Below are 13,614 nucleotides of genomic sequence, written 5' to 3'. Positions count from 1 at the left end.
AGGCAGTTGGGTTTAAGTGACTTGTCCAGGGTCCACACAGGTAGGAAGTATCTGATGCCAGATTTGAACCCAAGACCACTCTAGACCTGGCCCTCTACCCACCGAGCCACCTAGATGCCCCATTATCACAACATTAACCAAGATGTCATGAAATGAAAAGACTGTGAAGCAAAGCAGTTAATCTTCCATTTTGTTGTAGTATCAGAATTCTATTGAAATCATATAGTTGGAAGAACTGAGGTCATGTTAATAAAGTGAATGTGAAGGAAAAGTGAATAAAATCTTCTAAGGATTTGCTTTTTTAAAAAGTAGTTCATGGTTACTGAGATTCCTTTCATTAGAAAGTGAGAAAAGCACATCCTTAAAAAAAAAACCCTCATTATTCCTGCATTGCATTAAGCACGGCCTCCTTTTAAACTCATTCCTCCCCATCTTAATTCATGAAAACAGATGCTTTTGCAACTTTACTAGTCTAGGCTGATGAACTCAGTTATACTGAGCATAGCACTGATATGACCAGGATGTTAGGCTTGATCCTTTTGAGAACAGAGCATCACACAAATATCATCAGTGTGAGCCAGTGGGTGGTCACAAGAGGAACCTGGCAAGAAAACAGGGATGGCTTCAGTTCATCCCATAAGCAGCTGAAAGTTCACATCTTCTATATTGGTAGAATAGTCTTTGTAAAGAAAAGAGTGAGTAAATGGAAACTGTTACATTCCTGTGTTCTTCCTCTAGAGCAGTGGTTCCCAAACTTTTTTGGCCTACTGCCCCCTTTCCAGAAAAACTATTACTTAGCACCCCTGGAAATGAATTTTTTTTTTATTTTAATAGCAATTAATAGGAAAGATAAATGCACCTGTGGCCATCGCCACCTCCTGGATTGCTGCAGCATCCACCAGGGGGCAGTGGCACCCACTTTGGGAATCCTGCTCTAGAGGGTCATTCTAAGTGGGAAGGCACACTTCTCTGAAAGGACAAACTGTTCAGAGAATTGTGAGATGTAAGATAATAAAAAATGTAGCACTTATCTTTGAAAGCACAGCCCCTGCTCCATTAGTAGCCTGAAGTGCTTGCTTGTAGAATACGAAAAATTTTCTTTTTCATGATTTTTATTATTAAAGATAAAATTTACATGATTTTTATATCTCCAAACTAAAAGATTTTCTTGATTCATGATCATTTCAACTAAAACCATGGGATAAGATTTTGAAAGCAGTTTAGTGGTACCTTTAAAAAAAATCAACAACCTTAACTTTCATCTTAGAAGCAATACTGTGTATTGTTTCCAAGGCAGAAGAGTGGTAAGGGCTAGGCAATGGGGGTTAAGTGACTTGCCCAGAGTCATACAGTATCTGAGGCCAGATTTGAAACAGGATCTCCAGTCTCCGGGCCTATCATCTAACTGCCCCTAGCATAATATCTTTTGAGACCATACAGTTTAGTTGGCTCAGTTTTATAAGTAAAGAAACTGAGGCTCAGTAAGGTTTAATAGCTTGTTGAAGGGCATGCAGCAGGAAGTAATAGAATTGGGACTAGAACGTAAGTCACTAAGATTCAGTGATCGTTTATTATGTTTATCCATTTTTGGTACTATTTCTATTATTTCACAATACTCTTAGCCAAGAGGACCACTGTGGCATCATGGCTGGTTTTGGAATGTGGAACACATACCACCTTTGTTACCATGAGAAGGTCATTTAGCTTTGCAGGGTCCTAAACAACTCTTGAGACCAAATTATATATGAGGTGCCAATCTTCATTGATGGAAAGTTTCCAAACCAGGAATTTCCTATCCTGATTAAAGTCTTAGGACCAAGTTCAAAAATAAAACTTGGAATCAAGCCCTAATTTGTATAGCCAGCAGTGACTAGATTAATTCTTCAAAAATTGTCATTTTCTTCAAAATATTTTTATTTTTAAGATCAAGGACAAGTGTACAATATTTAGAAATATTTATCTAAAGAGGACGTATTGGCATTCCTGTAGAAAGCATTCTTCAAAGTCTATTAAAGGAAAATAGAAAGTATAAATCAAAAGAATACTTGTGAGACTTTGGTGATTTTTCAGTAAGGTACCTTTTATGCTGTACAATCCATCACTGCAAAATGACTTGTCAGTAGTGCTTACAAGTGTTTCTTCTGAAGTTTTAGTTGGCAACAACTGGAGACGATTTAACTCAAACTTTTTTTCCTACATCGATCTGATGATAAAATCAAATAATGTAATTATCAAAGGTGAGACTTTCTCTTTCAACTTCTTTAGTGTAAAACACTTATTGATTGTCTCTATTATTTTAGCTTCTGCCTGAAGGGAGAAGGATTAGATGGCAACTTCCCGGCTGTCATAGATTATACACCATATTTGAAATTTACCCAAAGGTATCTTATCTTTTCAACTATTTTGCCATATTGAAACTTTCTTTTATGTTTTTTATAGCTTGTACTTATTTCTTGAAGTTTAATTGAATATTGAAATATTAATTGAATACATTTTCAAATATCTATGATAGTCTGTTGTAGTCAAGAAACTGTGACTATTCTTTTTCTTTGTGAAATTATCATAATTAAAAATCCAGTATAAGCTGGTCTCAAATACTAGTGTCATTAATAACCAATCAATCTGAATTTCTATACTGAAAAAGTATACCTATAATAAACACAGTACTGTTGAAAGCACTGTAATGAAAAGAAAGAATCAAACCAATTCTGAGAATGACCGCAGGGTCATAAACATTGAGCTGGAAAAATCCTTAAATATTGAGACTAACTCCCTCATATAACAGATAAGGAGACTGACCAGGAGGGCTTAACACAACCCATATACATTTATTAAGCACCTGCTATATGCCAAGGACTGGGCTAAACTCTAGAGATTATAAACAAAAGCAAAAACGTGGCTCCTCCCTTCGAGCCATTTACATTCTGTTGTCTTGTTGTCATTTTCTAAATGTCTGAAGCAAGTTTTTCTGACTCCAACTCCATCATTTTAGCTGTTACGCTGATGTTGCAGGTCAAAATCACTAGCCCAAAGATGGGTTGATAGATGGAGTAGAGGATTAGAATCATAGCATAAGAGTGACAATAAAATGGGAAGAGCATACATTTGCCAGCACATCAAACTGAAGTTAAAGAAGATACTGTAAAATGTGTTTTATGGGCTTCATAGCATCCTCAACAAAAGTAAAGAATCTTTCCTTACAGTATAAACTCCTTGAGGGCGAGAAAGCTACGAAGTCCACAAAACACATCTAATTTTCTCATTTATTCCATTTGCTCTTGGACAGTAATTTTCCAGGCAAACATTATGCATATAGTTAATGGATATTCCTGCTGCTTTTTCTATAACGATGCCTGAGCTTTGATGTTGGGAAGCAATAATGCTTCTATCTATTGACCAACAAAATACTAACGTTAAAAACACATTCCTTGGATTTCCTTTTGAGATAGTCCTATTTTTTAGAACACGTGATTAAATACCTAAGTTCATCTAACTGATTTCAAAGCAGAACAACTGAGAATTCATTGGAGGTTTGCTCGGAGCACACATTAATAATATTGGTGCAGGGCCATTATTCCATGATAGAAATATGCTATTGAATTGAAGCATTTAAGAACAAAAAAATTCATTGGCTTCATTTGGTTTAATGTGCCCATTTTTTATGATGGAAAGTATTTTGATTTCCTATTAGCATTGCAATATTTCCTGTCATAACTTGTCTTAGACACTGAGAGAAGAATACATACAGTATTTGCAATATGCTGTGCATGGCCTTGTTCATATTCATCCAGAGTTTTAGATCCTCTTCCCAGGAGCCCTTTAGCTTGTTTCCAAAGAAGAGAAGCTTTCACTTGACTTTGGTTATTGTAAGCAAACCAAAGCTTAGTTATTATGGATTTTCCATTTCAAAAGTTAATTTGACATTCAAACATTGTACATAAGTAATATTTACTTGTTCATTATGTTTTGTATTTGTAGTTCTGATAGCATCAGCAGTGATGAAGAAGAATTAAGGACCTTGGGAAGCAGTGGTAGTGAAAGTAGTACTCCAGAGAATATTGGCCCTCCTTTTATCATGGATGAAAATAGTTGGTTCAACAAATGTAAGAGAGTTAAGCAGAAGTATCAACTTACCCTGGAACAAAAGGTACTTGCCCATTGGTCAAATGTTAATTTGAATCTTTACCTCAGCCTAAATGTATACTGTATATTTTCAGTAGCACTTGCTTAAAAGAGATTTTAATAAAATGATCTTTTAATTTCTCTTTCTTTTGTGTTCTTTTTGTGCCTTCTAATTAGGAAGGTAGGAGTTCATCACCATATCAGTTAGACTTTTTATTGTTTGACAGTTCTTAATTTAGTGCCATAATTCAACAGCCTAAAATTCTTTTCTTCCACACTCTGTTTATTAATATTCATAGGATCACAGAATCTAGCACTGGAAAGAATCTTAAGCATCACTTAGGCCAGTCTCCTTATTTTATTGATGTAGAAACCAAAGTTCAGAGATATTAATGCCATAAGGATAAAGATGAACAGCTCTAATTCCAAATAAATGGCTTTTTCTATTCTTATATTCTTGGAATTTTAATCTGTGTCAGTTTATGTAACACATATATTGGATTTAGATAAAGCAATAAAATTATAATTAGCTTTCTCACACAGTGATGTATATGTTGTTCAGTCATGTTGGACTCTTCATGACCTCTTGGGCCATACTGTTCATGGGTTTTCTTGGCAAAAGTACTAGAGTCATTTGCTATTTCCTTCTCTAGTGGTTTAAGGCAAACTGAGGTCAAGTGACTTGCCTGGGATTATGCAGATAGTAAATTGCCTGAAGTAAGATTTTGAACTCAAGTCTTCCTGACTCCACTCCCAGTATCCTACACAGTGAGCCACCTAGCTGCCTCCTGATATATATATATATATATACTCCTGTTGATTATTTTCAACTTATATATTTTTAAATAAAGTTTTTTATGATATCTTTTGTTTTTAAATAGCTTGAATTTCCTGTATCCTCCCTTGCCAGAGAAACATCCCATACAACAATGAATATTTTTTAAAAGAAAAAGAGGGAAAAAAAATCAGTGAAACCAAACAATACAGAAAAAAACATCTGAAAATCTGGGCAGTTTTATATAATCTGTAAAGGAGTGAAAAGGGAATGTTTTTTCACATTCTTTCTTTAGGGCATTTCTTGTTCTTTAAGGTTTTTATTTTTGTGAATTTCAATTTTTTGTAAATAATTTTTGTTGTTTTGTTTCTGCCTTTTTACATTATTATAGTCCTTTTCTATATTGTTTTCTTGGCTCTGCTTTCCTTAGGATGCATCAATTCAGATAAATCTTTTGGTTTTTCTCTGTAATCAGCATGTTCTTCATCTGTTATGGTCCAGTAATAGCTCCTTACATTCATATAGTACCGTTGGTTTACCCATTCCCCAAGTGGTGGGCATCTGCTGTTTTTCTAATTCTTTGCTCTTATCAGAAGTGCTACTATAAGTATTTTGGTGTACACAAGGACTTTCTTTTTATTAATGCCTGTTCATTTATTTATTGAATTTCTCTTCTACTAAAACCCTTCTCTAATGCCTCACTGTTGTGTGCAAGTGAGCCTCCCTTCTTTAATGTTAACAGTGAAGTTTGAGCTCTGGTAGCTAAATGCTAAGTTAGAAAAACTTCACCTGTATATCTGATCCTAGTGTTGGATGGTATGCCTTTGGCTGGAAGACTAGCCTCTTGATTATCGAAGAATCTAATTACCAGATACCACAGCAGGGAATGATTTATTTTGAACACACCAACTCACTTGTGCTTAGCACAGTGATTGGCACATAGCAGGAGCTTAATAAATACTTGTGAACTAAACTGCAGAGGAAGGAGACATCTCCATACTGATGTGTTTAGCACTATGGTAGGCACAGTGGGACATATAAAAGTAGTAGACCCAAATTCCTTTCTGCTACTTCTGCTTCTTCATCAGTTTCCAACAACCATCAACTTCTTGCCCTGAATGTTGAGGCTAAGTGAGTAAAGTATTTCCAGTTCTCCATCCCAAACCATAACATTACATTTAGCTTCTTGCAATCACTGGACAAACTAATGGACATTCCCTTGTGTAATAGGATAAAGTACAGATTCACATGTCCACTTTCCCCCTTTGTTGTTCATAAATTAAACTTACTACTTTGGACACTCAAAAGAAACATTTAAAATATTTTTTTTCTTTTTTTATATTATTGTACTTTTTATTTGATTAGTTAATTTAGAATATTTTTCCATAGTTATATGAATCATTTCTTTCCCTTCCCTCTTCCATCCCCCTCTGATAGCCAATGAGCAATTCCACTGGGTTTTACATGTCTTATTGATCAAGGCCTATTATCATATCATTAATATTTGCACTAGAGTAATCATTTAGAGCAGTGATTCCCAAAGTGGGCGCCACCACCCCCTGGTGGGTGCTGCAGCGATCCAGCGGGGTGGGTGATGGCCACAATTTATCTTTCCTATTAATTGCTATTAAAATTTAAAAAAAAATTAATTTCCAGGGGGCTAAGTAATATTTTTTTCTGGAAAGGGGGTGGTAGGCCAAAAAAGTTTGGGAACCACTGGTTTAGAGTCTACATCCCCAATCATGTCCCCATCGAACCAAAAATATTTAAAATCTTGATAGTGTTTCATGATGGCAGTGTTCTTCCACAGAGGAGAAAGGAAAAGAAAGACTATAGAAAGACAAGATAAGAGAGTTGGTGCAAACAGTGTGATATCTTTTGTCTTAGGGATCCAATTGGCAGCCTTTCAGGATTCCTAGGATTCTCCTACACCATTTCCCCCTTGTTCTTTGTAAAAATTGTTATAAGAATCTAAGAAAACTCACACTGGGTCCTTTTTTTACACAAATACTCTTGGGCCACAAAATATCATGGCATTGATGTACCTTCCAAATTAGCTTGTAGTAGTAGTAGTAGTAGTAGTAGTAGTAGTAGTAGTAGTAGTAGTAGTAGTAGTAGTAGTAGTAGTAGTAGTAGTAGTAGTAGTAGTAGTAGTAGTAGTAGTAGTAGTAGTAATAATAATAGCACTTTGAAGTTTGGAAAACACTTTATGTGGAGGCAAGGTATTCCAAAAGTCTTAGGGCTATGTTAACCATTAATCTCTTTACACTGTCCTAAGACTTTTGGGAGATTCCTTATTATCTCACCTGATCCTGCCAATTAGGTACTCTAGGTAGTATTATCCTCATTTTACAAAAGAGGAAATCGAGGCTCACAGGGCTTCAGTGACTACTTGTCCAGGCTCATGCAACTAGTTTCAGAGATAGGAACTGGGTGTTCCAAGCTCTAAGATCAGTGCTCTCCTCACTGTACTATGCCATCTCTCTAACAGAGTCAGAATAGAAAAATTAATTAATTTTTGACCTCGTCACATAGAAATAGCTCTTCACATTCTCACAGATGTGTTTGAGTGTCATCCTCCATCAGAGATGCTGTGAAAACCCTGATGCTCCTTCTCAAGCATGGGAAAGATTAGGTTACTTAAGTATGTTTTGGATGTTAGGTATCCTTTATTATGTTCAAGGCTAACAGAAAGTTGGCGGTGCATAGTGTACACAGATGAAAACCCTTTAGTTTTTTGAATAACCAGAAGCGCATCCTCCAACCACGTTTGATAACAGGGAGTTTCCTGTAGCAGGGAGTGACTCAGGCAGAAGAATGTCAGGAGAAGGAGTGGCTGTCCTAGATGTTGGGAAGGAAAGAAAATACCGGAGTGGTTTTAGGGAGTGCCTGCTTTCCCACCACAAATGTTCTTGAATATGACTTCCTAGAAAAACAGGGGTCTCGTTACTTCACATTCCAACTCCATCGAATCTGGAAGAAATGCCAGGAGCATTTCTTTCGATTGGAGCTGCTGTGGGCCTTGGAAATATAGGTAGAACATTGGCGTTTGGGTACCTGGTGATATTCCTTATTATCTCGCTTGAGTCTCAAAACAGCTCTGCAAATTAGGTCCTCGTTACTCTTATCTTAATTATACAGATGATGGAAACTATAACAGTTTCATTGTTTAACAAGACTTTGTTCTGAAATTTAAAGCAGATTATTCCGGAGTCAATATGGCACAGAGGAGAGGAAATTGGCCTTGAACTAGTGTGGGGAGTACATTCTGGCCTCACTCAACCAGAGCAAAGCTGGCTCCATCTCTCTCTACATTCTAGTGCTGCCCTGAGTGGATTCTGGTGCTTCTGATGCCATTGTCTCGGGCCCCTTTTGGTCCTGTGTGTTCCTCGTTGGCAGCCGACATTGACTAGTGTTCAAATTCCATTTAATTACCTAATTTCAATAGTTTTTTAAGTAGGTATATTTGCTTTGAAGATATAGAAAGGAAAAAAATACAAACAATTCGCCCAACTCCTTGAAGGCACATTCTCTCTTCTCCCACTTTGGCTTCTGGGGAGAAAGGGCCCACGTTTAGCATACTTTCAATATAGAATCTAGGAACTAGTCTCATCCAGTTCAGTTCCAAGTGGATCATTGCCATTAGATGTATCCTTGTGTATGTTACCACTGGGCTAAGTCTCAATTGGCATTCCCGAAAGTTAATTTTTGCTCATTGGAATATTGATGCTAGGCTTCATGGACTCCAATTTGAAGAGGTTCATACTTCTGACTCGCAAGTTCAGAGCTTCTAAATTAATTTCTTTGACCTAAAATGAAAAAATAAACAATGAGGTGGTAAAAGGCCTATTTCCCATATGAGGCCACATCTCAGCCTCAGAGAGAACACACCTTATACACCTACATATTTAAAGCAGAATTTTTTTGTGAAAACAAAGAATCAGAAATAAAATGGATTTCCATCTGATTGAGAATGGCTAAACAAACTGTGGTACATGAATGGAATGGGACAAGTATTACTGTGCTGTAAGAAATGATGAATTTGATGAATGCTGAGAAGCATAAAAAGATCTAATAAATTATTGAAAAGCGAAGTAAACAAAGTCAGAAAATCAAATACACAATAATTACGATATGAATAGAAAGAGCAGCCACTCATGAAAGAAATCATAAGTAAGTGTTGCAAAACTAAAAAGAAAAAGCACAGCATGAAAGAAAGGATCAGAGAAGACACTCCCACTCTTTGCAGAAGGGAGAAGAACATATTTTCAGACTTCTTAAATTTATGGACCAATTATGCTAATTTTTTTCCTCTCTATTTTTTTGTCTTTAAAAATATAATTCGTTATATGAGATAAATCTCTAAGAAGAGGAGAGAGAGAGAGGGACACTGGAGAAAACTATAGTGATGTAAAAACCAAAAGAAATCAATAAAAACTTATTAAAAATAAGGAATTGTGATTGGGCCTGACTAAACAAACAATGCCCCACCCAACTTAGTTTGTTTGTAAAATTCATTTTAAAGATATGGATACTCCCCCCAGCAGTACAAATTACAAGTCTCCCTTGTCTTTTTTTTTTTTTAACCCTTAACTTCTGTGTATTGGTTCCTTGGTGGAAGAGTGGTAAGGGTGGGCAATGGGGGTCAAGTGACTTGCCCAGGGTCACACAGCTGGGAAGTGTCTGAGGCTGGATTTGAACCTTTTTTTAAAATTCTACCTTTTTTAAAATTTTACCTTTTTTAAATTTTACCTTTTTTAAAATTCTAAACTTAAACATCAAATAAGATGAGCATTTTTAAAATTTTACCTTTTTTAAAATTTTACCTTTTTTAAAATTCTAAACTTAAACATCAAATAAGATGAGCATTTCCATATACAAAACAGAACAGAAAAAGAAGTCTGAATATGCATCTATTCCACATATAGGTAGGCAATATAATTTTTTTTTAAACCCTTGTACTTCGGTGTATTGTCTCATAGGTGGAAGAGTGGTAAGGGTGGGCAATAGGGGTCAAGTGACTTGCCCAGGATCACACAGCTGGGAAGTGGCTGAGGCTGGGTTTGAACCTAGGACCTCCTGTCTCTAGGCCTGACTCTCACTCCACTGAGCTACCCAGCTGCTCCCTAGGCAATATAATTTTAAAGGAACTTAGGGACTGATTATCACAGAGGAGAAAATTCCAAAACAGTGGATACTCTTCTACCTCTCCCACTCAGAAAAGGTGACCAAAAATACAGTTGTAAATAAATAGTAAGCAATTCCGATGACTGATTTCTCCTGAAAATTGTGAGAGAAAAACCGATAGATGCGTTTAGGATGCTCTTGGTCTTGATGAGATAGCTACAGGTGTGATTTCATTTCTCAAAATAACTGGTGTGCAAAAAGTAGTGTGTAAACAACATTATCAAGGATATATGTGACTAAGAAATAGATAAGTGTGTCTGTCATGGAGTGAGAGAAGAAGTTGGATGCGTTGGGGTGATATTTTTTTCCTATTACATTTTTGAGAACTTTCCAAGTGTCATGTAGTTTTGGTGGGCAGTGCTAGGACTAAGTGGGAGGATATTTCCAGGTGGTTAAGTTTAGTTTGGTAAAAAGAAAAATTGTCTAACAACTGCCACAACCCAAAGACATAATAATGGATAGAGTGCTGACCCTGGGGGTAAGAAGACATCTTCATGAGTTCAAATCTGGCCTCAGACATTTACTAGCTGTGACCTTAGACAAGTCACTTAACTGTTTGCCTCAGTTTCTTCATCTGTAAAATGAACCGGAGAAGGAAATGGCAAACCACCGTAGTATCTTTGCCAAGAAAACTCCAAACGGAGTTAGAAAGACTCATACGTGACTGAAACAACTGAACAACCATAATAAATGAGGTAGTAAATGATCCAAGAGTTAAATGATTACTTGCCAGCCATATTGTAAAGCAGATTCCCAAAGTGTAGAGGATTTTGGAATAGATGTGATCTAACATCCTTTCCATCTAAAAATCCTGAGACCATTGAGGGTTTTTTTTAACTACTTTGTCATCAAACATAAAATACTATACTTTAAAATGTTTTCATAATACTATGAGGCCAAGGTGCCAACTGTATTGGGAGGGTACCAAAGAAATGTTATTTTATGTTGTCAGATTGTTGTTACAGTGAGCTATCTTGGTGTTCCTCTGCATCCAGGGTTATCTTGAAGAACTGTTAAGACTTCGAGAGAACCAGCTGGCTGAATCTGTTTCTCAGAACAAGTTACTGCTTCAGAGAATTGAAGATTCTGATTTGACCCACAAACTAGAGAAGGAACAGTTGGAGTACATTATCGTAGAACTGCAGGACCAGCTGTAAGTGACAATCTTAAAAATATACTCTCCCATCCTCCCCCTTGTCACACACACACACACACACACACACACACACACACACACACACACACGCACATGAAAAGCTTTGGTCAAATGTAAAGACGTAGATGTCAATGTAAATCCCCGCTCTTTTATTTGTAGAAAGCAAGTTCCATTTTTGATTGTCTAAGTGCCAAGGTGACTGGATGAAATTCTTTATTTAGAATCATATTTGAAAAGATTTAAAACTAATTTCTGAACTTAAATACTTCCTCCCTCCCCAAAAAAGGAGCATTTCCAGACACACAGCAGAACCTTAGATGAGGACAGTCTATGAAACGATGGCTCTACATTTCATGCCACTTGCTTTTTGTAGAAAAAAAGCATATAATGAATTCTTTAAGTTGCTTTCAACACTATTCTGCTGGTCTGTACTTCTCTCTGTCCTCTTCCATACATTTTTATCTGGCCTTGAGGACAGTTCATTTCCTAAGAACACAAGAACATTTCTAGCTTGCAAAATGCTTCTCTCTTCAGATTGTTTCAAATAAATGTTTTCTCTTTTGAAAAGGGAGTTTTTCTTGGGTTTGCCAAGCTAGATTTGTGCTGGACTTTCTCAATTAATCTTATTACCTTAAATGATAAAGAAAGAAACAAATCTTTAGAGAGGAAACCCTCCCCCCAAAACTCAAACAGGTCTTATGGACATTTTGTTGAATTCTGTTACTTTTCATACATTTTCTTACTTTGCATATAACACTTAATCAGTGTCCTCATCTAGAATATGAGGAGGTTGGGGTCTATGAACTTCGAGGTTCCTTCTGGTTTAGAAATTCTTTGCTTTTAGATAGTGGATTTTCCAGCCATCTCTTCAATGGAAAGAAATTAACTCATTGCATACTGCTTTGGGAAGTGAGTTTCATTTTCTTCATATCTATGAAAGTTAAATTTTGTCTGATTTGGTTTTTTTTAATTTAAACATTTATGAATATTCATTTTTAACATGGTTACATGATTCATGCTCCTACTTTCCCCTTCACTCCCCGCATTCCCCCCACCCATGGCCAATGCACATTTCCACTGGTTTTGTCATGTGTCCTTGATCAAGACCTATTTCCAAATTGTTGGTAGTTGCATTGGTGTGGTAGTTTCGAGTCCACATCCTTAATCATATCCACCCTGACCCATGCGTTCAAGAAGTTGTTTTTCTTATATGTTTCCTCTCCTGCAGTTCTTCCTCTGAATGTGGGTAGCATCTTTACCATAAATCCCTCAGAGCTGTCCTGGGTCATTGCATTGCTGCTGGTACAGAAGCCCATTACATTCGATTTTACCACAGTGTATCAGTCTCTGTGTACAATGTTCTTCTGGCTCTGCTTCTTTCACTCTGCATCAGTTCCTGGAGGTCTTTCCAGTTCACATGGAATTCCTCCAGTTTATTATTCCTTTGAGCGCAATAGTATTCCATCACCAGCATATACCACAATTTGTTCAGCCATTCCCCAATTAAAGGACATACCCTCCTTTTCCAGTTTGTTGCCACCACAAAAAGTGCAGCTATAAATATTTTCGTGCAAGTCTGTTTATCTATGATCTCTTTTGGGTACAAACCCAGCAATAGTATGGTTGGATCAAAGGGCAGGCATTCTTTTATAGCCCTTTGAGCATGATTCCAAATTGCCAGCCAGAATGGCTGGATCAGTTCACAACTCCACCAGCAATGCATTAATGTCCCAATTTTGCCACATACCCTCCAACATTCATTACTCTCCCCTTCTTTCATTTTAGCCAATCTGCTAGGTGTGAGGTGATACCTCAGAGTTGTTTTGATTTGCATTTCTCTAATTATTAGAGATTTGGAACACTTTCTCAAGTACTTATTGATACTTTTGATTTCTTTACCTGAAAATTGCCTATTCATGTCTCTTGCCCATTTATCAATTGGGGAATGGCTTGATTTTTTATACAATTGCTTTAACTCCTTGTATATTTCAGTAATTAGACCCCTGTCAGAGTTTTTTGATATAAAGATTTTTTCCCAATTTGTTGTTTCCCTTCTGATTTTGACTACATTGTTTTTGTTTGTATAAAAGCTTTTTAGTTTAATATAATCAAAACCATTTAATATACATTTTGTAATTTTCTCTAACTCTTGCTTGGTTTTAAAGTCTTTCCTTTCCCAGAGATCTGACAAGTATACTATTCTGTGTTCATTTAACTTATTTATAGTTTCCCTCTTTATATTCAAGTCATTCACCCATTCTGAATTTATCTTGGTGTAGGGTGTGAGATGTTGATCTAGACCTAGTCTCTCCCATATTGTTTTCCAAATTTCCCAGCAGTTTTTGTCAAATAGTGGATTCATGTCCCAAAAGTT

At 36.5% G+C, this 13,614-nt stretch overlaps 1 protein-coding gene across 7 annotated transcripts in view; it reads left to right on the top strand.

Moving 5' to 3' along the window:
* The window catches only part of RUNDC3B (RUN domain containing 3B), a 121,418-nt gene that overhangs the window by 73,213 nt on the left and 34,591 nt on the right, over nt 1–13,614 (top strand). For all 7 annotated transcript variants that reach the window (XM_044679510.1, XM_044679513.1, XM_044679511.1 and 4 more), the window contains 3 exons: nt 2,301–2,381; nt 3,979–4,147; nt 11,080–11,237. In XM_044679510.1, coding sequence (XP_044535445.1) covers nt 2,301–2,381; nt 3,979–4,147; nt 11,080–11,237 — 408 coding nt within the window. The remainder of the gene's footprint in view (nt 1–2,300; nt 2,382–3,978; nt 4,148–11,079; nt 11,238–13,614) is intronic.

This window comes from Gracilinanus agilis, chromosome 5 (assembly GCF_016433145.1).
Source record: "Gracilinanus agilis isolate LMUSP501 chromosome 5, AgileGrace, whole genome shotgun sequence".
Taxonomy (NCBI): Eukaryota; Metazoa; Chordata; class Mammalia; order Didelphimorphia; family Didelphidae; genus Gracilinanus; species Gracilinanus agilis.
This window is presented reverse-complemented; position numbering and strand designations above follow the sequence as displayed.